General features: G+C 46.8%; 1 protein-coding gene across 1 annotated transcript in view; it reads left to right on the top strand.

Moving 5' to 3' along the window:
- CACNA1I (calcium voltage-gated channel subunit alpha1 I) overlaps positions 1–20381 on the top strand; it is a 154490-nt gene extending 134109 nt beyond the window's left edge. The window contains exons 23-37 of the mRNA XM_041416693.1: positions 132–257; positions 725–814; positions 1231–1423; positions 2548–2699; positions 4366–4475; positions 5073–5206; positions 5925–5995; positions 8860–8938; positions 9498–9619; positions 10328–10666; positions 11270–11416; positions 15585–15701; positions 16054–16222; positions 17778–17974; positions 19677–20381. Of these exons, the coding sequence (XP_041272627.1) occupies positions 132–257; positions 725–814; positions 1231–1423; positions 2548–2699; positions 4366–4475; positions 5073–5206; positions 5925–5995; positions 8860–8938; positions 9498–9619; positions 10328–10666; positions 11270–11416; positions 15585–15701; positions 16054–16222; positions 17778–17974; positions 19677–20381 (2751 nt within the window). The remainder of the gene's footprint in view (positions 1–131; positions 258–724; positions 815–1230; positions 1424–2547; positions 2700–4365; positions 4476–5072; positions 5207–5924; positions 5996–8859; positions 8939–9497; positions 9620–10327; positions 10667–11269; positions 11417–15584; positions 15702–16053; positions 16223–17777; positions 17975–19676) is intronic.
- The last annotated feature ends 4452 nt before the right edge of the window (positions 20382–24833 follow it).

Here is a 24833-nt window from a genome sequence, read left to right as displayed (position 1 = left end):
GTGTCCCTGTCGTGCTCTCTGTGGCTTGCAGTCTTGTGGGCCATGCAGCATCTTGGCAGCTTCTGTACAACCCAGGGAGCATGGGGAACTCTGTGGGGAAAGGGGCTGATGGGGTCACTCCCCTTCTGCAGCTTTTCAAGGGCAAGTTCTACCACTGCCTGGGGGTCGACATCAGGAACATCACCAACCGGTCTGACTGCGTGGCAGCCAACTACAAGTGGGTGCACCACAAGTATAACTTCGACAACCTGGGACAGGTGAGTTGGCCCACAGCCCCTCCCTCTCATGGGAACCCAACACAGGGTTTGTCTCCTCCCCAGGGAACAGATGCAGTGCCTGGAAAGCCAATGCCTGGGCCAGAAGGAGCAGTTATTTGGCATGCATGCCCATGCAGAAGCTGTGCCACTAGTGGGTTGGTATCAGAATGACACTTAGAGGATGAGTGGGAAAGAAAAGCGGTGGCAGCAGAGAGCTTGATTTTCTCTTTTCTCCTGCTATGAAGATGATGTTCTTCACAAACTGTCTCCTCTGGTGGGTCTGGCTGCACATGGCTTCCTGTCACCCCGTCCCTGTCCTCCACAGGGGAAAGAGCAGGTTTTGATGTGTGCAGAGACACAGGAAGAGTATTTCAGTACTGTGTGTGTTAGAGCATAAACCCACAATAATTTTTTTTCTGCCTGACAGATGCACCTGCTCCACATCAGCTTTGCTTTTTATGTTGCAGGCTCTGATGTCCCTCTTTGTTCTGGCTTCCAAGGACGGCTGGGTCAATATTATGTATAATGGACTCGATGCTGTGGCTGTTGACCAGCAGGTACATGGACTTTCTTGTGAAACGATCTTTTCACTTTCCTTGTGCCTGTAAGGCAGAAGCATCCTTTAGCATCCTGCTTCAGTACCTCCCTCAAACCAAGAGTCCCTTCCAGGCCTCTTCTGAATCCTTGGCTCACCTATTTGCAAGGGGTCAGGTCCATGGCCTTGTCTAGTCCATGCAGGAAGGTGTAGCTCTGGCTATGCTGTGGGTGTCTGTGGTAGGGTCAGTGGGCCTTTATCTATTTGTAATGAAGAAGCAATAATACCATGTGTCTTTCTGGGCATGCTGGCTCCCTCCTGGCCCACACATGGTTATTTCAATACCTTGTAAAGCAGGATCTGTTGGGCTGCCACCCACTGCATCCCTATTCCTTTACTGCTAAGACAATGTCTGCCTCTGTTCTCCTCCCACTCCAGCCAGTGATCAACAACAACCCCTGGATGCTACTTTACTTCATCTCCTTTCTCCTCATCGTCAGCTTCTTTGTGCTCAACATGTTCGTGGGGGTGGTGGTGGAGAACTTCCACAAGTGCCGGCAGCACCAGGAGGCTGAGGAGGCGCGCCGGCGGGAGGAGAAGCGCCTGCGACGCTTGGAGAAGAAGCGAAGGAGTAAGGCACAGCCTAAGTGTTTGTTTGGTTCGTAGGCCAAGGTTTTTTGAGAAAAACCTTTTCCTCTTATTTTTCTTTCCCAATGACTTGGTCTCCAAAATCCATCGCTCATGGCCGTGCTCTCAGCCTTCCTCCCCGCACCACTGCTGTGTCACCACACACCTCACTGGGGCGGTCTGGGGAAGAGGGGTGGCTGAGGAGGTCTGCTGGGACTCCAGGGAAGGCGCTTGGGAAGGGTTTTAGCACGCTGCTCCTCAGGAGATAACGTACCAAAAACACCCCTATGCACATGCCGACAGGCACTGCTGGCATGGAGCGTGCACACATCTATATGCTTCCTGTGCTTGGGGTGAGTCCCACCTGGGCTTCCTGCAGCTCAGCTGGTGGTTGAAGAAGAACCTGGACAGACCATTCTTTGTGTTTAAACCCAAATCTAAATAAGAGGGGAAAAAAAAAAAGAGGAAGACCCCTGTGTTTTGTGTCTCACTGACCCCAGTGTTGCAGTGTCACTCCTTGGGATCTAAAACCCTCTGTGGCGAAGGAAACCTTGTATTCCTAGTGTTTCTGTCCTGTTTTGTGTTACCTTTAGATAAAAATTGCTGAAGCATGCTTGCTCCTGGAAATCATCCCTACTACCCAGACTTCCATTCACAGCCTATGGGCATGCTTTCCTTGCCTCTGCTCCAGTTTTCCCCTTCTCTCCTATAACACCCCAGGGCCTCTCCGTGAACCATCTGCTCCCTTTTATGAAAAGTGATCTTAATTTGTCAAGACATGAAATGCTGATTTAGCATCATTCCCACAAACACAGTCTAAAGATTTTTTTCCTAATATTCCGTTCTTTGTCTATTTTCCTACATATTTTTCCCCATTTCTTCTTTCAGTGTGTTTTTTTTTTTGTTGTTGGTTTTGGTTTTTTTTTTTTTTTTTTTTTTCATTTTTTCCCCTCTTCCCTATGTCCTTTACCAATTCTTTTCTGGTTTTTCTCCCTCCCAACTACATTCCAGTTTCTTTCAATACCTATGACCAAGCTTACACCTTCTTCCTCCTCAGTGTTTCTTACTCATTTCTCTCTTTCTTCTGATTTCTTCCTAACTCTGCCCATATCCCTCTTTCCACTGAAGAGGCGCAGCGTTTGCCGTACTACGCTACCTACTGCCACATACGCCTCCTTATCCATTCGGTCTGCACCAGCCACTATCTGGACATCTTCATCACTTTCATCATCTGCCTCAACGTGGTCACTATGTCCTTGGAGCACTACAACCAACCTGTGGTGAGTGAGATCGTGGAGATAAGTCCTGCCAGACACTGTCATTTTGGTACAGCTCTTTGGTGACCACTGCCCACCAGCATAAGTAGGACACTTCGGTATCTCTAAAAACTACTGTTTTGTAGGAATTAGTTTTGTAGTAGGCAAATTTGTGTGAAGATTTTCATGTGTTTCCAGAAAGGTAGCTCCTACTCAGACACTTGTTATCCATTAAAATCAATAGAGAGTAGGTGTCTGAGCAAGAGTCAAGCCCCTAGAAAGCATGGTACAATTAAGTCTCTGTACTTTATATTAGTAAGTGGATATGTGGGTCACCCAAATTTAGCTGCCTGCTCTGCTTTTATGTTTCCCTTGTTCCTAATAGGAGTTGTGGAAGCAGCAGTGTCCTGGGAGCTTCAGGCTTTGCATCAGATTTCCAAATGTCAGCCCAATTCCCCTGCCTTATGGCCTCAGCTGAGAGAACCAGAGTGGCTGGTTGTATGTCATGGGATGGGCCATCTTTACCAAGCCACTTTTCTTCATAAGAGAAACTGCAGGGCCAAAGTGCTGAGCAGAGCCTCTCTCAGCTGCAGGGTGTGGTCCCAAATACAGCACCTTGGAGGCCAGATAAGTTTTTCACTTTGCTTCGGTACAGACCATGTACCAATCAGTGCTCCTGGCAAAGCTGCAGATGCCTTTGGTGGGAAAACTGCACATCTGCCTCCATATGCAGACAAAGCATTCATCATGACATCTGCCCAGCAACATTTCAGTTTTCTCTTCAGAAGACCCTTGGTTTAGGTGATAGCTTTGGTGTCTGAACACATTATCTGAGGTAACTCAGGCTTTGATCAGGAGCTGAATCTGTCTGTTCTCATTCAAATCTATTGCTGGGCTCCTCTCACCTTGTCCAGCTGCCCAGCTCTCATCTTGCCTAGATGGTGCCTAGCTTTATATTTGAGGAACTCTCAAGCTTTATCTGTTGGCATCCTCACATCAGATTTTTGTTCCTCAACAAGTCACTCCTCTTCCTTACTCTTCAGCTCCTTTCCCTGGAACACAGCTGCAGCCAAGCCAGCCTGCTGTCAGGCTCTGTTAAACAATCTTCTCAAAGCACTTCAAACCCTTCCAGTACAAAATGCCACCAAAAGCTGCCCACTGCTCACACTGGTTCTTGGTAGTTGTGAAAGAACCAGGAACCAAACAGCTCAGAGATGCGATGTGCTGGCACCAGACCAAGGCACATCTCTGGTCAGAGATGACCTGAATCCACAACCAGAGTAACCTCTGTGCTTCACTCCTGGTTGATAGCTATGCCAGTGCCATTAACAAGGTGTCATTCAGGTGGCATGGGCTACTGGCAGAAGAAAAGCCTGATGGAATTTTTTGGATTCTCTTGCAATAGCCTCCTCCTCCTGATTATGCTGAACAGTACAGAAGAAAGGAGCAGTAACTGATCCTGAGAAGAACATGGGCAAAGGGGCTGGCTGGTGGTTGCCCTTAGTAGGCAACCTCCACATTCAAGTAGGTAGGAAGCGTGGGGCAGCCTCCCCACCCCACAGTGAATACCTGCGGCAGCTTCCACACCCCAGGATGAATTCCTGGCACTTAGGAGAGTCTCCCTACACAGGGGGGTTGTGTGTTTGATGTTGCTTTTGCCTCAATTCTTTTCCCTCTCTTTCTGTGGCAGTCCCTGGAGACCGCCCTCAAATACTGCAACTACCTGTTCACCACTGTCTTCGTGTTTGAGGCAGTCCTCAAGCTGGTGGCATTTGGTCTGCGTCGATTCTTCAAAGACAGGTGAGCAGTGGCTTGTCAGCTGTGCCTGTGGAACAGCTGGGTTTGAGGTAGAGGTTTGAGGATGGTGCCCTATCTAGTCTGTGAAGTGGTGGCAGAGTGCTCTGACTGCCTCCCAGTTCCACATGGACCTGACCTCATCCTCCACAAGCTGCAATGCTTAGGCAATGCCAAGAGTTGTCCAAAAATTGCCTCTTGGTTACAGTCTGCTGGTTAGACTAGAAAGCAAAGGAGATGAGGTTAGAGAGAGACATTTTTTTTCCTGCCCTTGAGGCAAACTGTGAGCATGCTAAAGCAGAACATATATAGCAAAGTTGATTCAAGGTAGTAAGGCCGTAAAAAGCTGAGCCCATTAGTCAAAGCATAGCACCATAGTAACACAGCTCCATGCTTTCAAATCAGGCTGGCTTGCCTCTGGCTGCTCAGGGTGTGCAAAGTGAATTTCTGTTTCTCTGGAAAAGCCCATATAGGCTGACTCAGAGTGGGCTTGAACTCACACGTAAGGAAATGTTTAGGATGAAGTGGAGACAAGTACCTTTCTTTCTCAGGAAAATGGAAAAATTCTGTCTTCATTTATTTTCTTCAATTTTTCTCCTAAAGGTGGAACCAGCTAGATCTGGCCATTGTGCTGCTGTCTGTCATGGGCATCACATTGGAAGAGATTGAAATCAATGCTGCTCTCCCAATTAACCCCACTATCATCCGGATCATGAGGGTGCTGCGTATTGCCCGGGGTGAGAGAGACTCTGGCCAGAGCAGGGATGTATGTGGCCATCAAGTGCAACTTGGTGCCATGACTCATTGAGCAGTGGCTGTAAATTTGTGAGCTTGCCCTGTCCCCAGCCCTTGAGGAGCCTCTGGGGTGTCCTTCATCACATCCCAGCAGGGATTCTAGGATCTAGGACAGCCTAGAAGCTCAGGCTTTCTGGTTCCCTGGGAGGTGAAGCACTGGGAGGGTGGGCAGATCATGTGAGAGCTGAACTTTCTCTGTTATTCATTTCTGGGGCAACTATAGTAGTGGTGTGGTGAGCAGAGGCCACCGAGCAGGTTGAAATATGCTAGGTAAGGTGGTGGCCAAGGTGTGCCAAGATGGCATAACAACGATGGCTGAAGGGAGAGAAAGTGATGGAAGGAAAATTCAAAGCAGAAGGATAATTAGAATGCTCATTCCTGGGAAGAAGCATGTGGCTGGAGTGTCAGGGTGAAGCAGAAGCAACCCAACTGATATGGGTGGCAGAAACAAAATATTTTGTAAAAAGGATATCAACTTGAGGAGAAGGAACAACTGGGGTTGTACCATCAAAAGCAAGAAGAGGAATGAGGAGAAAATCCAGTTTTTCTAGGGGAACAAGAGACAGGACATCTGTCTTATGCTACTGTTATTAGTAAGTCACACAAAGGATGCCTCTGAGCTCAGTCTGACTGACACTTCTCTTGTGCTTGTTGTCGCAGTCCTGAAGCTACTGAAGATGGCCACAGGAATGCGAGCGCTGCTGGATACAGTTGTTCAAGCCCTGCCGCAGGTAAAACATCTTCCCAAAAGACTCTCCTCTTCTGTCCCTTTTTCCAAAGGGTTGATTCTTCTAGGGTGTCAGAGGTGGTGTCTACTGTGGTGTGCAGGCAACTGCCTGAAGGTCATGTCCAAGTTCTCGTGTCATTCCTGGGGTTACAGCTCACCTCACATCTTTTTTCTCCAGCACGTGAAAGAAATAAGGCTTGACCCTTGGATAAGGGTAGGTTTCCTCCCATCACGTCTAGCTAGTGTCTAACTGTTTGCAACTAGTCCTTGGCTCCTTTCTCCCCTCTCCATAAAAAGGCAAGAGAGATTGGAAGCCATTTCAGGAGGAAAGGACATCTTTCCATCACTGCAGCTCTCACCCTTCCCCAAATGTGTCACCTTTGCCCTCCTTGTCTTTCATTTGCACTCTCCTTTACTTAGACAGTGCTTCCCCCTTCCTATTTTTTCTTCTTTTCTCCTCCTGGATCCCTTTGTGTTTCTGAGCATCTCATGCATGAGAAGCAGTGACACGCTCTGTTGTGGCTCACACAGCCGGCAGTTAAGTGTCTGCTGCAAGACATCGAGACAGAAGGATCTCATGAGCTGTGAGTGGCAGCTGCTCCCAAACGAGATGCTGACATGGTGCTTTAAACAGGCTTCAAGCCCACTGTGATGCATCCTCCGTGATGGATGAGCAGTCAGGGAGTCTGGTCCCCTTCCTTTTGGATGGTTGAGGGAGAATTGCTAAGCAAGGAGTAATGGCACCGAGTGGCTCTGCGGATCATACATCAGACTGGTCCCTTGGCAGGCCCTGAGAAGGCAGCTCTACTGCGTGATATCAAAATGCACAGGCATTTGTCAGTTGATTTATCAGCTAATGTGCCAGTGCTGGTGAGTGATGATGAGCTGGGAATCAATCTGAAAACAGCATGAGTAGTTACCCAGGGAATTTACTTCTGGTGCTGGTGACAATAAATGTCAATCTGAATTAGTGGTATATGATGACACAAAAGTGAAGAGGAAACTCTGTGATCTTTTATGGATCCTGAGCTCTATCTGATCTTCCATGCTTTTTATTAAGCAATATTTATTTGTGGTTTATTATAATAATAGTAATAACAACAATATTAATAATTCATGTGTAGGATATACAACATCATTTAGGATAGTTGTGGGCTGAGATACACTGGACAATAGAAGGAAGGGAAGGTGAAGGATGTTCTTAGTGCAGGCAAATCTGGAATGTAAATTTTTATTAGTTCTGGCTCTGCTGCCACAGACTGGCTCAGTGCAGCTTCTTTGCACCTTGCTCTTTTCCATTCCAGGAGCCACAACAGACAATTTTTCTCAGGAAAGGATCTGGGACAGAGCAGGTCTTCAGATCCAGTGTCTGCATGTCTATGGCATGTTTATTCTGAAACCCAGAGAAATGCACACAGATATTAAGAAATAGTATCCAGAAACTGTTGGTAAGAGGACTCTGCAGTATATTTGCACTTAAATGATGAGATTCAATTTCTACCCCCAAAATACAGATAATAAATAAGAGAGGAGGAAATATTCATATCCCTGTCAGGTAGACAGAGAAACAGAGTTGTTAGACAGTTAAGTGTTTTCTTCAAGATGGCAAAGAGCACAGCTGGGATCTGTGAGTCTCTGTTTCTGGTACCACAAGTATATTCTTCCACACTTTCTCATTTCTGATTTTTCTGTCTCCCATTTGCCTACAGCTCCTTTGCTAACCAAGTTTGTGGCTCAGGTCTTTTGGAGGTCAGTAACACCTGCCTAAAAGCAAGTAGATGTCTGAAAGTTTGGTCTCTAGGTATTCCCTGGAAGATAATAACAAGCAGTACTTATTCCCCCCAGTATCAAAGCCCATGACTTCCTATTGAATGGCTTTTGCTACTTCCTATTGCAGGTTGGCTTTGATTAATAAAGTTGTGTAGCAGGGCTAAAAAAATCCCTCCATACTTATAGGTGCGTAAAAATCTGAATTTAAAGGTCTAAAATCCACCAGTTTCAGTGTTAAAAGAATGAATTTAGTCTCCATATTTTATACACCAGGTCTTCAGGGGACAATTGAATTATCTGTAATATTATTCTCTAAGATTTATTGGCTTTGCCAAAAGTAGTTTAAAATAAGCTGTCCTTTCCCTTGCACTTTCTCCTCTTCCTGATCTTTCTCTTTTTGTTCCTAGAGCACAGACTCAAATCAGGGATTTTGGCTTGCTAATGGCATACAAGGCATCTCCAGTTGTCCTGTTTCAATTCCCTTTCTGTCTTTGTTACACTGTAGCAATTCTTAATAGTGAATAGAGGTTTAATTTTAAAGAGCCCTTTGGAAATGTAGTCCTTAGCTAAGTTTTATTAACTCCCTTTTCTTAACGCCCTGTAGACACAGACCCAGCACTGTGCTTTCACAGCATTTACTATAGTGTCTAATTTAGTCATCATCAGAAATAATTCCTTCCAGTGAGTATGCAAGGAGCCAGGATGTGGCAGTCCAGGGGAGTAGGTGGGCTGAATCATTTATTTCTCTCCTGAATTTGGATGGCACAGCAGTTGCAATGACTAAATTAGATTCCTGATGTGATGATCCTAACATAGGCCAGTGACCACATGCATTCAGATCAGAAACTGTTTAGTGTTTCAAAAAACCCATTAAGTCCTTAATTTTTCCATGCCTTCTGTTCCCACCTTCCTGCTCCTCCCCCAGCCCTGATGGCAACTGGAGCCATCCCTGAACACTTCTCAAGTGTTGAGCAATTGTTTGGTTGCATTTGTATATCGGGATTTCACTGCTGTTCTCTTCAGACTTGGAAATGCAGAAACACTTTCTGTACAGAAGAAATAAGCTTTGGGATAGGCTGACAGTGCCTTTGCTTTCAGGTGGGAAATCTTGGACTCCTTTTCATGCTCCTCTTTTTCATCTACGCTGCTCTAGGAGTGGAGCTCTTTGGAAAATTGGGTAAGTCTCAAGTAGACCATGCTTCAGTGTGAGCCACAGACATGCTGGTTGGGGTTTCTCAAAATCAGAACTCTTCAATAAAGAGACTGAATTATTTGATGAACTTTATTCTCCCTTATGCATAATTGATGTAAGAGGAATTTCCCTCTAAATTGTTGTTGTCCTAACAGGCTAACAAAATAAGAGCAGCCTCTGTTTTCTCTTACATTCTTAAACATTTGCTTTTCCTGCACTCTGCTCCTGACACTGCCTTCAAGATTACAAGAAAATGTTTGTGAAATTTTATTTACATCTCTTGCCATGGAATATTGACCAAGAAGAAAGGCAGCACAACGACATGCTGGGAGAATCCCCCTGAGCAGCAGTTACACTGGCTGATATCCTGGGGCTGGGCCATCAGGGATTTTTCCATACTGATGGCCAACAGCCAACTGTTGGGCAGGGGGCTGATACCATTCATTACCAGAGGTCTTCAGGTTGTGGGTTCATGTTGTTGGTCTCAGGGCTGGTAGTGTGTCCTCCCCTGAGTGTTGCACTCTGCGCTCCCCATGTTTTTCAGTGTGCAACGATGAGAACCCCTGTGAGGGCATGAGCCGCCACGCCACCTTCGAGAACTTTGGGATGGCCTTCCTCACACTCTTCCAGGTGTCCACGGGTGACAACTGGAATGGGATCATGAAGGTAACTGGGACATGGAGGCAAGGATCTCCTACTTGTGGGGAAAGAGAAATTCTGAGGTGTGGTCTGTTCAACAGAGCTTGGGCTAGCAAAGGGGAGGGGAACAGATCACAGAAGCCACGTTGGCTAGATGAGGTCCCTGCTTGGTGCAGAGTCTCTCTCCCCACTATGGTAATTCATCTAGTCCTAGAGACATCCGATTGAGAAAAGTGCAAATTTTCCTTGGGAGGAACAAGAAAATCATTTAGGCTGAGAGAATATCCAGTCTAGTCAGGACTGCATAGGACATGTGCATTGGACATGGCACTCATCTGCAAAGCTAGCAGGAAAACACAAAATAAATCCTTCCTTCAGAGGACATGGAGAAAGGAAATGGTGCTTTTGAGAATAGATGGCAGAAGGTAGTACCAGCCTGCTCATTTTTCGTCGTGTTCACTTGTGTGGGGCTGCGGTGGCAGCAGCATGTCATGGTCTGAAAGTTTGCTTCATATGCCTTTGGATGGTTTTGCTCTGAAGCAAACAGCGTATGAACAGAGAGTGTTCCAGGTTCTTTGGGGAATTATGCCAAAAGGTATGGGGTGATAGAAGTATCTGCTTTGTTCTTTCCATTAGCATCAATGTTTTTTGACAGAGAGAACAGCCAATCTTCTGTTCTTACTTTAATCTTTCCTTTCTTCCATCATTCCCTCTCAATCCAAACTTCTCCTCAAGGATACCTTGCGTGACTGCAGCCACGATGACCGGAGCTGTCTCAGCAACCTGCAGTTCATCTCCCCACTGTACTTTGTCAGCTTTGTGCTCACAGCCCAGTTTGTCCTCATCAATGTGGTGGTAGCTGTGCTCATGAAACATCTCGACGACAGCAACAAGGAGGCCCAGGAGGATGCAGAGATGGATGCTGAGCTTGAGATGGAAATTACTCACGGGCTGTGCTCCCACAAGTCAGGCTCTCCAAACTCAGGACAGGGAAAAGGAGCAGGAACAGGAGGAGGTGGTGATAGAACAGAACCAGAAGGACATCTGTGCATGAGATGTTACTCTCCAGCCCAGGTGAGTACACCTTTGAACTTATTAACCAGACTGCAGCAAGGAGCTGTGGGCATTAGCTGGGCAGCTCAGATGACTGAGGGCTTAGCAGTAGCAGAGTCTTCCACCTCAGGGTGAAAGGTTTGCTTTCAGCAGTAGACTTCTGAGTTTATAGGATCATGTAGGGACAAGGCTATGACAGCAGTGTGTCCTGTTCATTGTCATCATGGTGTAGGAGCCTGAGGGCCAGCAGAGGAGGGATGGAGCAGATCAGCTAAAGGTGTGACAGGAGCAAATTTGAGAGGGGAGCTCAGGAGAAGAGTGCAGGAGAAATGGCAGATCAAGAGTCAGTGACTCCAGCAGAGCTGGAAGGGAGACGTGAGCACTGAAAGTGAGTGAAGACTGTCCCTCCTTTTTTTTTTTTTTCATTGAACTCTGGCACTTTTACACACCCTGTGGAGCAAATGTTTCCCCCAGTGACCCTGTGCAAGTACCTGCAGAACAAGATGCTGCTCCAGATGAGTCAGGGTGGAGAACCCAGCCCCAAATTCACATGAAACTTGAAAGCAAAAAACTCGACATTCTTAAAATGATCTCTCCCATCCTCCCCCCTTTCTTGTCCCCTAGGAGAACTTATGGCTGGACAGTGTCTCTTTAATTATTAAGGACTCCTTCGACGGGGAGTTAATGATCATCGATAACCTATCGGGCTCCGTCTTCCATCATTACTCCTCGCCGGCCATGTGCGAGAAGTGTAACCATGACAAGCAAGAGGTAACCTGCGTACGAGGATGTGTGAGGGGACTCTTCCCCCAGACCTGCACACGCACACCCACGTGCCCGCAGGTCGTCCCATGTGTGCTCCTCGCTGTAGATTGTGTAGACAGTAGAGCTTGTTGACCTGTGTTTGTTATCTGTTGTGAAGTGCTGGCACTGCCTCTAGTACAGGCCTGCCCTCCTCAGCCACACGTGGATGTTTGAGGTGGTGGAAAAGTGAGATGTGACAGGACACGTGTCAGGAGGGACTGAATGACCTGTAGAGAAATGACTATGAAGGCATCCCTTGGCAGCTCTTGTTGTGTTCAATTCTGCAAGAAAAGTCTAGGTTCAGGCTCATGTTAGACAGAGGACTCTAAGGATCTCACCCCAATGAGACCACTCAGGAGCAATACAGTGGGAGATTTAAGCTTGTGTTTTGTCCTCATTTTAAGCATGTGCTTGTTTATTGCTGTTGAGGTCAATCAGTTAAGCACATGTATAAATGCTTTGTTGAATAGAGTCATGTCTGTGAGCAAGGATTGGTTTGTGGTGAAAACCAGTTAATTAGTTTGAGCAAAAACTAAATAAAAGTGAGCCCACTGAGAAAGTTTGTTAGCTGACAAATGGGTTGTTGCTAAGAGCAGGACCAAATGGGTTAGACTTCAGCTACCAAAGTTGGTAGAGGCTTTGGAAAACTTCTTCCTAAGCAATTAGTCTTTTCAGGCTGTGAAACTTGAGGAGCAAAACAGTCTGGGAAGGGTTAGGTGAGTAGCAGAACTAATTTATTTCTGCTAACATTTTATGGTATGTAGGTGCTCTGATTTTGTGTGGTCAGACTTGTAGCAGTAGTGTGGCTCTTCTGACAGTAAATTGGTACATCAGTGGTAAACTTCACCCTCTCCTTCCCCATAACTGACTTGATATGTTGTTATAGCTTATAAAGAAACAAGGAAACTTGGGGAAAGCGCTCTTATTGGCAGATCATTCTATTCATGTTTGAAGAAAGTTCTATTTTGTTTGGTCTCAGATGCCTAGTTCTGAAGCTCTGATATTTTTTCAGCTTCTCAGCTGTCTGCTTTTCTCTATTGCTTCCTTTTGAAACGATCGAAATGCAAACATTGCTGTAGTTTATCCTTATTGAGACACTTAGCAAATGAATTCTGCATTAATGCAACCAAATAACTAGTTTTCAATTAACTGCAATTTCCACTGCTTTACTTAAGTCTTTATGTTCAGCCATTGGTGCTCAGCTTTCTCAGCAAATGAGATCTAAGGCAGTCCAGAATGACTGCCCTCAAGTCATTTGCAGCTAGTTTGCTACATTTGAAAACCTCACAGACAGTCTTCAGTATCCCACCTACGAGTGAACAACCCATTTTCTTACCTTTCCAGCAAAGAAATTAGATTAGCAAAATCTTCAAATGCAACCCACAGCCAGAGCAAAGAATTTGATGTAATTATCACAACTGAAAAATTATTCTTAGATCATACATTCTAATGGGTGTTATAGAGCCATAAATTACTTTCAAAAATGGTATTTCAGTACATCTAAAATGTGGAATTGAAAAGAACTATCTATGCAATAATGGGTTTAGTAATAAAATACAGATGTTTTATTTTGGATTAAATAAGTCAAAGTGATACCTTAGGATTTTAAGCCAGGACTGCCCATGACCTTCTCTTCATATTTTATAGTAGAAAAAAAGAATTGAGGAAATTTAAATAGTAAATCACTATATGGAGTCATAGCTAACATCAGCAATGCACAGAGTTATTAAATTGTAGTGTACTCTGGTATATCAACATGAGCATTGTACACAGACTGAATTGTACAGTCCCAGAAGCAATTGACACCAAGTTACATAGGCAAACTATCTATCCAGTGCTCTAAGTGCGTCTGTGTTAGAGAAACCAGTATGCTTGCTGTCCACCCAGTCAGCCTTAAACTGCCCTTCTGACAAAAATCACATATTGGGCAGAAATGTCCCCTCCAATTTCATTGGTAGATAAATTCACCAAGATGATGAGCACAGTGGATGGACACAACATTTAAACACGCTCAAACCCGTTAATGTGTGCTAAGTTTTTTGTAGCATCGAGCAGAAGCGCACAGTGCCTTTCCCAATTATGCTCCTGATACTTTATTTTCAAACCAATTATTTGTATAATTAAGGATTTTTTGTGATCGTGGGTCTGTTCTTAAAGCAATATCTGCAAGTAGTAGTTTTCTAAGGGATATGTGTGCATTGTTCAGTATTTCAGGTTGATGCTCCTGGCAGGTTTCATGGACTGGGATCTGGTCAAAAGCCCCTTCGTCCCCACTGCAATTTAAAATACTTTTTTGTTCCTCATCTTTAGTCAGCAGATTTTAAAACATTCTACTGTAAGTGAAGCAAAAAGAACAAAACCTCCTTTTTTCATGATGCTAAACTCTTCTTGTCATTTCCATCATTTCACTCTTGGGATGGTTGACAGGCTTTTGTATATGGATGACTGAAGTGTGTTCAGCCATGGTAGGAGTTTGTCAGTGAGCACCAGTGAAATGTGTTTTCACACCTGCAGTTCATTTAGTCATGACTTTGTTGATTGCGGATTTTATGTAGATCTCAGGGTGGTCTGAATTTTCAAGCAAGTGGTTCAGTGACAAACAGACTGTTCTGGCTTTTGTAGAAATCCTATTTTATGGACGGCAAAGGTAGTCACAGATGTTACCATGCCATGCTCGCTTCTCTACATGCACAGCTGTAAGGCTGCTTTGGTGTAGCAATCACTTGTGAGAGTAATATATGAGTACGCACATTAAGTGGGACTGAATGAAGACTGTGGTTCTCTGCAGGAGTTGTTGCTGACTGGTGGTTGTGTGGCATCCCTGGCATAAGCTCATTGTGGGCTCTTTGTGCATTCGTGCTCTGAGGAGCAGTTGTTGGTTTTGGGCTCTCTCCATGGTTGAACAGCACGGTGTTCCTGTGTCAGAATAATATCTCAAATGAGGATGTCATTTGTGCACTTTATTTAAATCCAGCTCCGCTTTTCCATTCTGTTTGTTTAAAGTGCATTATCGCTCAGATGGAGACCTCTTCCAGCCTCTGGCATTGGCAGAAGCCACTAAACTTCCAGCTCAAAAGTCACCTCTCCAAATGTTTCACCTGCTGTCATGGTGCAAGAGCTGTACCTGCTTCTTGCAAACACAAACACATGGCCAGAAGCTGTCCCAGCTGAGACAACCCAGAATACACCTCTCAAGAGTTAGCTGCTGGTGGTGCAAACTTCTGGCACTCCAGAGACCAGTGATGGAAATCCAAGCCCAGGAGGGACAGAGTAACTGCTTAGGCTGGTAGAAAAAGATGCTTTTCAGGCATTGTGAGAAAGAGTTGTCAGGCAGAGGGGATTTAAAAGCTTGGAGGAAGAAGGATGGGAGAGGGGCACATGTGGTATGAAACAGGCCAAAAGGTGAAGCAAGATCAGGCATAGGACTGGAGCAGAGCTGAAGCACAAGAATGAGAGAGATGCAGTGGTCAGACTTGCTTTCAGAAAGCAGGAGAGCTCAAGTGTGGGTGTATGGGAAGGGGCTGAGTTTAGAGATGGAGCACAGAATGGAAGACGGTGTTGGGTAAGATCTTGGGTAGGTTAGAGGAGAGGGGAAAGGCAAGATGCAGGAAAGCTGGAGAGAAACAGGGTTTCAGTAATGAAGGTAAGAGAATATGAAAAGCATGACACTGGCATGGATTGCAAAAGGCATGACTTTCCCTGGAATGAAAGCACCTTCATGTTGAAGCAGGGCTGTCTGTGGTGCCTTCAGAAAGAGGAGTCTACTCCTTATCCCTAAGCAGAGCTGGCTGCCCTGTCACCAGCCTGAGGTGACATCTGCCTGCCTGGCTTTATTTGCAGGGCTTTGGGCCAGCTGTACCACTGTGACAGATACAGGACTCGTTCCTCCAATTCTGGCACTAGAGGAGCATGGAGTGATAGCAGCCTGCTTGCAGATCGTATATTCAACCTTTCTTAAAAAGTGAATTCTCCTGCCCAGCCCAGTTCTGGGTTAGGCAGTTCCTGATATATCCAAGGAATATAACCTAAATTGATTTTGGGTCTACAGGCTCTCACTTATCCACCATCAACAGTGTGACTGCTTGAAATGTGGATTCCAGGCATGACCTGTGACAGCTCCTTTCCCTTCCTGCAGGTCCAACTGGCTGAAATGGAAGCATTATCCCTCAACTCAGACAAGTCCTCTTCCATCCTTCTAGGAGATGAGGCAGACAATCGAAACGCTGCTCAGCAGAATCCTAAGGAGATCAAGGTTAGCCTCAGACAGCCATGGGCATCTTACAGCCATGCTCATTTCACATGTTCTGTATTCATCCAGGAGTCCCTGCTGAGGAATATAATTCTGGTCATTTTTCAAGAGCTTCTCCATAGAGACATACTGTGGAGTAGGATTTGAGGAGAACAAAAGAATACATGTATTTGAAAGTTCTCTTCACTACTGTTAGTAACTTCCTCTGAATTAGTCAAATGGTGATTTGGGCTGGAAAACTGAGCATCTCTTAGCTAGGTTGAAGTTATTATCAGAATCTGTTCTTCTTGAGGCTTTGAAAAGTCTGCTCTATCATCTTCCATTAAATTTCACTTTGTCCTCACTTTTTTTCCAGCAGGATGGCCAGGACAACCCTGATTCCACTGGGGCAGACAATCTGGGGGAATGCCTGCTTCCAGCATCCAGTGAGGATGGCTCTACAAACCCAGACAGTTACCTGTGTGAAATGGAGAATACACCTTTCGACTCAGTTCAGTCTTGGCTAAAGCATGAAAGTAGCAAAGGTGAGCAGGCTCTCATTCTCCACATCTGCTGAAACTGTGGCTTGGTTCAGCTCTGTTTTTCTCCTGCTTTCCATCTGCCAGGGGGAGAGTTAATGTGATTTGGGGTTACACTAACCAATAATTAGCTTTCAGTTTGCTAATTTGCTTCAGGAATGGGGGGAGGAGCAGTTCCTTCATTTTTGTTGCTAATTTTTATATCTTCCCTCAGACATGACTCTGTGCAGGAGCAGTTCCTTAATTTTTGTTTCTAGTTTTTGTATCTTCCCTCAGACATTACTCTGCAATGTTGTGAAAGTGCTGATCTCCATTTGCAGTAGTGCACCCATGCATGGTCAGAAAAGAGTGGGGACAGATTATCCTGACATGCCAGATGGATGAACTGTGCTCACTCAGCACAGAAAAACTCTGCTGCCCCCTGAGACCAAGTAAAGGTTCAGGGAACATGTAACACATGTCTTGGTGGAAGTGTCCCTGTTCTACTCTTGAGCATGCCCTGGTTGCCTGTAGTCCCCAGCTTTCCCAAACCACCACTTAATTTTTCTCCCTCTCGGGATCTCCTCTGGTCAAGATGACCCCGAGATATATTAAAAGTCTCTTTTCCCCAACCCAGCTGTCGAAGAAGAAATCAGAAGTCTTCGGCTCACGTTCTCAAGGTTGTTTATTATTTCTTATCTAAAACATTTTCTGTCTGGCCTGCCAAGGCCTGTTCAGCTGGTCAGTCTGTGGCACACTGCCCACCCCTGGGCTGGTGTTGTCTTTTATACTATAAATTACGTATTCGACATTTACAGTTATGTTCCAATACCTGTCACCTATGTTAGACAGTGAATTTCTACTCTAAACCAATCCCAAAGTGCTGCCATCACCAAGAAGATGGAGGCTAGGAAGAAGAAGGGAGAAGAACAGGACAATGCCCAAATCCCTCCATCTTGCCCCCTAGACGCCCATAGTAAAATTCTTCAAAATTTCACCTTTCACCCTATGACAACTACTGTTATGTTATCTAAATTTGTGACCTTCATACAAAGGTGGTAATTTGTTCCATGGGTCAAACTCAAAGCCACAGGGGTCTCTGGCTGCATGCCAGGGTCTCCAACCCCCCTGCCAGGGCTTCAAAGCCCCCTAGCTGGGGCTCGGATCATCCAGGACTGTCAGGGAGATGTCCTGGGCTCTGACATCTCCCTTCATCCCTTGCCTTACAGGATCTGGATGAATGTCCTCTGCCAGCAATACATATTTGAATCAAGGCTTTATAGCTCTCAGCATTTCTCTGTGAGAGCAACAAGAGAGCTAGCCTGTTACCATATGGCTCTGAGCTGTGTTAGGTCTTCCTGGTCTGGTGCAGGTTTTTGTGCAAAAAGTGGGATCCTTAGTGTGAACACCAGACTGAGGCTTCTTGGCCAAGAGTGCATGTTCCTGAATATCCTTTGTTCACTGGACCTGAGACTTTGCTCAGTGTAACAGCAGCAAAGGCACAAAATAAAATCAGAGGACTCTTCAACTTTTATTTTCTTCTATTTCTGTTCTCCTCCCTTTTCTTTTGACGCTCTGTCAGTCCGTCCCAGCCCCTTCTCTCCAGGTGCATCTTCCCCTCTGTTACCTGTACCAACAGAATTTTTCCACCCAGCCATCTCTGCCACCCAAACAGGGCCTGAGGAAGCCTCATGTCCACACAACCTTCCTAAGATCTCTCTGCAAGGCTCGTGGGCATCACTGAGATCTCCAGGTGTGAACTGCTCACTTCTCCATCAGGTAAGGAACCCTGCTTCTGTCTGCTAGGAAAACTCAGTTTTCACATCCCACCCAAACAGAGGGGCTGAACGAGGAGGAGGGCAGAGGAAGGAGAGAGGCAGCTGTGGTTACAGGCTGGGTAGCCTGGATAACCTGGATCTCTAGGAGGCGCACAGTGGACTGCAGAATGCAGAAGGGTAGGGGAGGAGAGAGGGTAGTATAATAAAGGGGTGTTGGATAGCTCTCACCCGTGAAGTCATTTGTTCCTCTGCTTTGGATCAACAAATAGTTTGACAGCTGCAGTGGGCCCCACATGAAGATGAAATCACATCACTCTGTAGCTCCCCCCTGGGTCCCTGGCACTGGGTGTGCTGCAGACACCTGCATGCACAGCAGCCATGGTGTGGGCCAGGGAGGTGACAGCTGCACAGCCTCCTCGGGTCCTCTTAGCACTGACTCCAAATCGTGCACCTTCTTGGATGGAACAGGCTTTTCCCACCTGCATCCTCCACATCCCTTAGTGCCCATCCACACACTGTGTCCCTAAGCTCACTGTTTTGCACTGCCCACTTAACTCTCACATCCTAGAAAGGTGTAATCTCCTTCTGAAAAGGCAGCTATTTCTCACTAACAAAAGAGAAGAATAAAATCATTGGGGGGACGTCAGGTATCTCTGAAGATGCAGAGATGAAAGCCCAGTAGAGATCCCTGTTATTGTTCTTGGAAGATACTCCATGAACAGGGGCACATTGTTCCAGACAAACTGAAAAAATAAAATCAGGTGTTATTCAGCTATATATGACAGGCACTGTTGGCACAATACAAATGTGTATAAATTCACCAAGGATAAATTTAGCCTTGGTCTGAGATTGAGTTGTTGCAACTTCTGGTTTAAATTAAGACACAAAAGAGGTAGAGCCCTGGAGCTGGCACACCACTGGGTGTGGAATAACTGTGGAGACTGCTTCAGGAGACTGCTTCCAGCCCTACATGCATCATTCCCAGTGCAGTGTCCCAGTGATGATCATACCGTGCAGACCAATTTCCTAGAAACAACTAAAATGCAGCTTAACTAGATGAGCCCGGATACAAGGAAATGAAGGCTGTTTCCTCTTCCTGCTGGAAGGGGACCCCACCTTTGTAGCCTAAATGAAAAGGTAATTCCTGCTAGTGCTGGTCGAAAGAACCATGGGGGCCTCTTTTCTCTCCCCAGATATTGCTGATTTTTTTAAATGAGAGGAGGTCTGTACAGAAGTTCCTTGTTTCTTTTGCAGCTGATAGATGTGTCCCCAGTCTGTGTGGCAGGTTTATAGGCAAGCCGTGAGTGAGGACCCACAGGGAACCTTTGCTCTGGTGCCTCCTGGACCATCAGTGCTCAGGGAGAGCATAGTGGTGGGTGCTGCAGGGCTCACAGATTCAGCATCGCTTCCCTCTGGTGGAGCACTTCACGTGGGAGGGGCAGATTCATTCTGAATCCTTTCCTCCTCCTTACCCAGGAAGAAATCCCCATGGCAGGTGCATGGCTAGTGCTTTCCAGCATTGGTTGGTTTATGGCTCCCTCCCCCACCAAAGAAGAGTGAGAGAGGAATGCAGTTTCCCCCCCATCCCGTAATGGTGGCTTATTTTCACGTCCCTAAGTACCCCCAAGACCAATAAGGCAAAGTCTCTTGCCCACTGCCCACCTCCTTCCTGAGAACTGTGTTTTTGTGCTCCCGCTCCGCAGTCCCCCGAGAGCGACACGTCGCTGGACAGCCGGAGCAGCAGCTCGGCCGGCAGCCTGCAGACCACGCTGGAGGACAACAGCCTCAACCTCAGCGACTCTCCGCAGTGCACCCTGGACCTGCCGGTGGCTCTGTGCCCCGTGCCGGCGGCGGGCAGCCACAGACCCCTGGCAGCCCCCCTGTCCCCCGCCTCCCGCCGCCGGAGCCTGCGGGGCCGGGGCCTCTTCAACCTGCGGAGCCTGTGCCGCCACCAGCGCAGCCACAGCAGCGGCGGCAGCACCAGCCCCGGCTGCACCCACCACGACTCCATGGACCCTTCGGACGAGGAGGGGGCGGGCAGCAGCCTGCGCGGGGGTGGCAACAACAGCGAGCCCTCGGAGACGCTCAGCAGCCTCTCGCTGACCTCGCTCTTCTCGCCGCCCGCCCCGGCGCTGGGCCTGGTGAAGAAGTGCAGCAGCACCAGCAGCCTGCAGGCCAGCCCCTCGCCCCGCCGCCCCGCCGCTCACCACGCCAAGCCCTTCTACACCGTCGACCCTCGGGGCTTCCTCTCGATGCCCTCCTGGGTGACGGACTTCTGCAAGGACACCCCCTCGCCCAGGGAAGGAGAGGAGCCGGATGGCCCCGGCAGACTGGGGACAGGGGACCGCAGCTCCCCGCTCCCTTCCGAGCTGGAGCTGGGAGACGGAGTCAGCAAGAGGAACAGATGAGGGTCCCTGAGGGGCAGGGAGGGAGCATTTGGCCGCTGGCATGGGGAGCATGTTTCACTAGCTTCTCCCTGGCAGCAATTCCAAAGGATTTGCAAGAAAAAGAAAACAGGCAAACAAAAATTTATAAATATATATATATATATATACGTAAATATATATATATATATATATATATACATATATATATATATAATAAATATTCTGGTACCGTACCTCAGAGGTGTGGGAGAGTGCAAGCAATACGGGAACAGTCCTGCCTGAGGGCAAGACCTGGGCCATCACCCCAGAGACTATAGTGACAAGGAAAGGCCATGGGCTGGCAGGGACAGCACCCTCCAGCCAGGTGACTGCTACGTGGCAGCTGTTTAGTTATATACATATACATATATAGAGAGATCGATTTATTTATTTTTTTTACTGAGAGATTATGAATTTCAGAAAGTGCTGAGGAGGAACAAGAGAATGGGGGGCCTGAAGGAGCTGCTACACCAAACCGTGAGGGTGGGGTGAAGGGAAGGGAAGCAGGGTAAGCGGCAAGAGAAGAGCACCTGGGGCTTGCCTTGTGTGTTTCTGGGAACTTCTTTATTGTCCATGCTTCCATTTCCAAGGTTAAAAATTGTGGGCCAGATCTTCAGGATGAGCATAAATTGGCAAAACATGCTGTTGGTGTAAAGCAGCAGAGTTCTGGCTTGAGGTGGATTCATGCTGATTTACAGCAGGTGAAAATCTGGCCCCAGCAACAGAGAAAAGCAAATAGCCATGGACCACAGGGAAACGTTTTGAGGTGAAAAGCCTTGCTTTGAAGGGAATGTGTGAACACAGCGGGCACGTTCATAGAAGGAGGGATGGAGGCTACATGGCTTATTTTTGTTGTTGTTTTGTGGGTTTGGTTTTTTCATTTTCCAAAGAAAGAAAACTACAAAGGGAAAAAAATTACAAGGCTCATGGGGATATTTGGAGTGGGAGAAGTAGGGTGGAAGGGAAGGGGGAGGTAAAAAGGGGAGAGGAAATTGAACTTTTCCCCCTTTTATTTGCAGTAATTGTGATATTTTATTTTAGAAGCCCAAAGGTGCAAAAATTATCGCTAGAGAAACCTATCTGTTATTTTTGTATCTATAGCTATATATATTAAAAGAATACAAAACCTAGAATATTAAAAAAGATATAAAAGCAAAGGGGGCTTCAACAACACAAAACGCAGTCAGTCCCTTGACTGAGGGCTAACCCTGTTCTGAGTTCCAGTGGGAAGACCCTGCAAGGACATCATCAGCTTAGTGGTGGTTCTGTCTCCTCCCTAGCATTATCCCCTGGAATTTTCTTGGTTTGCATCAGTGTAGCTGGGACCAGAGTCCTAATCAGTGCCAACCATGGGCATGGAGAGCAGCGAATATTGGAGAATACTGGAGAGCGTGTGTGTGTTTGTGTGTACATGCCATTGTAAGGATGCTGATGTGTGCTGTGTCCAGGCCAGCTGGCTCACCTGCTGGACCAACGGGTGACAGGGACAAGGAGAACTGCAGCTGTGCTTGTCTCTGCCTTGCAGGGCAGTGGGTGTGGGGAGGATTGCAGAGGGTGAGAGCAGAACAACCCTCAAACCATGACCTGCCTCAGAATCCAGGTTCTGTCCAGCATGATCCTCTCCCAATGTGGTTGCAACAAGGCTTCCAGAAGCTGCATCCCTCCTTGCTTTTCCAGTGGTACCACTGCACAAGTCTCCTTCCTGGCAGGGCCAGCCTGGATTTCCTCCTGCAGCGGCTCCAAGGTTTTGTACCCTTCCCAGATTTGCAAGTGGGTAGGAAAACCGACCACCTGAGGGGAACAAAGGATTTTGGATGTCATGTACCACCCCAGGGATGTTCCACTCAGGTGTGTCAGAGAAGACACACTGGGAAGGGCAGCAGGAAGATGATAGGAACCTATGGAGACAGAAATGTTTAGAGCCCTGAGGAGAAGGAGCAGGGTTCCCTGTCCCATTTTTTCTGTCAGACCAAGAGGTTCTCTGCAGCCCTCACAGAGGTCTCCCAGCTGGCATATGAAGCGTTGTGAAGAGGGCAGCACAAAAGATGTTCTGATTTTATTGTGACCTGTCTGACTTTAAAGCAGCTGCTGCATCTTGCAAACCAGGGTTGTAGAAAGCGAGCACATCACTTGGGACCAGCAGCCAGGAAAAGGATAATTACTGTGGGGACTTAATTCATTTGCTGTGTTGCAAGTGTGCATGCTGACTGCAGGGAGGCCAGACCTGTGAGTAGAGGACAGGAGAGCCTGGGTCCTTGTCCTTGCAGAAAGGATGCAAATACAGGTTTATTAAAGCAATAATAAGGGTCTTTAAATGCTTTTTTTGCACTGGTGGTTCTTTGGGTGAGTTGCCCCTGCTCCCGTGGGCAGAGAGGAGGGACACGACACATGGTTTCACATCCTCAGGGAAGGAAGTCAGTCCCTAAATGGCTGAACAACCAACTTGAGTTGCACAAGGCTTCAACCCAAATCCAGAGCTGCTTTGAAGGGCTTGGTAGGGCTTACCGAAAAACCCAAAGAGTTGAAACCCATCCAAACCCCAGACACTTCAATGCACAGAGTGCTCCTTGGACGTTTGTCACAAGAGAACATGGAGGTCCAAGCTGTCCTGGCAGTTGTATGGGATGTGAAATGTTTCAACTGAGCAATGGGAGAAACATCAGAGATTAGTGGACTGCTAGAAATTACCCCAATATTTGATCATGAGAGAAGCATGGCCTGCACTTGGGATAGCTGGGAGGGAAGAAGGGTGAAAATATGGTGGTGGTGACCTCATGGGGTGACTACAGTCCCTTGGATGGATACCTCTAGGCTTATTCCTGATTGTCCCTGGAAGGGACGTCTTTGTTTCTCCTGTGGTTTGGGGTTTATGGCAGTCCTTCCCCTTCACCCCCCAAAAGGGTCATGCCACCTCACCCGCCTCCTTGCAAAAGGGCTTTCACCCTCCCCTCTATGACTGGAGTAAAAGGCTTCTGGCATAGGGAAGAGGTTGTCATAGAAACAGAAGACTAGATTATCCTTAAAGAATATTTTGTCTCTTTCTTTTAATTATTTACCAACTGTTTCAATAAGAAGCAGAAAACATCTATCCTTCCCAAAGAAGAGGCAGAACACTAAACCCCAGCAAGAACTTTGTGGTTTTTACTGAGGATTTCTGCAGTGCTTCAGATTGTGCAGCTTCTCCTGGCACGAGCTGCCTTTCCCAGCTATGCCTGGCTGTTGGCACACAAAACCTCTGTCATCACCCACCCACCTCCCAGACAACACCTGAGGGCACCTTAGGATTTGCCCTGGCATCTACTCAGCCTCTAATACTCCCCACTTCCCACAAGGGACTGTATCACAGGCAATTCCTGCCAGGGTGCTCTTTGCTGTCATTAGCTGATATTGCTCTGTGTATTTGGGCTTTAGGGGAGAGGGTTTTTTGTTTGTTTTGGAGGTTTTTTTGAGGCCCATGTAGACGACTGCACACTCCCAGCTCTCTGTGAAATTCTTCTGAGCTGAGCAGGACTTGGTGGGAGGGGAGGAACTGAAAACACAATTGAGCAAGAAAATAATTTTCAAATAGAAGCAACACGAAGCAGAAAACCTTGAAGCGTTTCAAGGAATTTTGTATTTTTCCCACCAAAATGGCTCTCACATTCAAAATTCTCCCAAAGGGCATCACATAGGTATTGTGGCCTCGTTGGCCTCTGGTGACTGAATCCTCAAGACCCCAGGCCAGTTGTCCACCTGATGGGGCACTGAAGATGGGTCCCAGGCAGTGAGATGCCTGCAGGAAATATGCCCTGCACACGCACCGTACAATGAGAGCAAAAGTTGTCCTAACACTGGATCAGAAGCAGAGATTTATTTTTAGCCAATGTAACTAAAAACTCAACATTTATTATGGAAGATATGGAGGTAAGTAGCTTGGGTTCACTTGGGTTCATCACAAGAATTCCACAGAGAAGGAAAAAATTGAACCCTGTAGATTTTTTAACTAGCTGTGATACAAAACACAGTGAACCTTGTAGGGAGAGCTTGTACCTTGCAAAGTCAGGCACCTGGATGTGTGCCACCCAGTTCAGTTTATCTATATGTGACCTGACTTTCCAAGTGTCTCCCTTCCCTGCTCTTCACAAATACTTTATGAGATCTGCCTTGCTTCTCCTTTTTCTATGTTATTTTTGTTCCTTGCTAGGCACTGGTTTCCAGTAGGAACTCACTATCTCCATATCTTTGAGTTATCACTCATTTCTCCCACCCCATTTAGATATATATATATTTCTTCTCTAGCACTTTTTCCTTCTTCTGCATATTTCCAAGCCCCTGTTTACATTTACCGAGATCCTGCCACACAGAAGCTGGAGCTGGCAATCTGCTATTCAATATTTATGCCTCCCAGCCACTTCTAGAGCAGATGTGCTCAGTTTACAGGGAAGGAGCTCTCCC

This window comes from Onychostruthus taczanowskii, unplaced genomic scaffold (assembly GCF_017590055.1).
Source record: "Onychostruthus taczanowskii isolate IOZ18803 unplaced genomic scaffold, ASM1759005v1 scaffold53, whole genome shotgun sequence".
Taxonomy (NCBI): domain Eukaryota; kingdom Metazoa; phylum Chordata; class Aves; order Passeriformes; family Passeridae; genus Onychostruthus; species Onychostruthus taczanowskii.
Note: the sequence above shows the minus strand (reverse complement) of the source record. Positions and strands in the feature narration are given on the sequence as shown.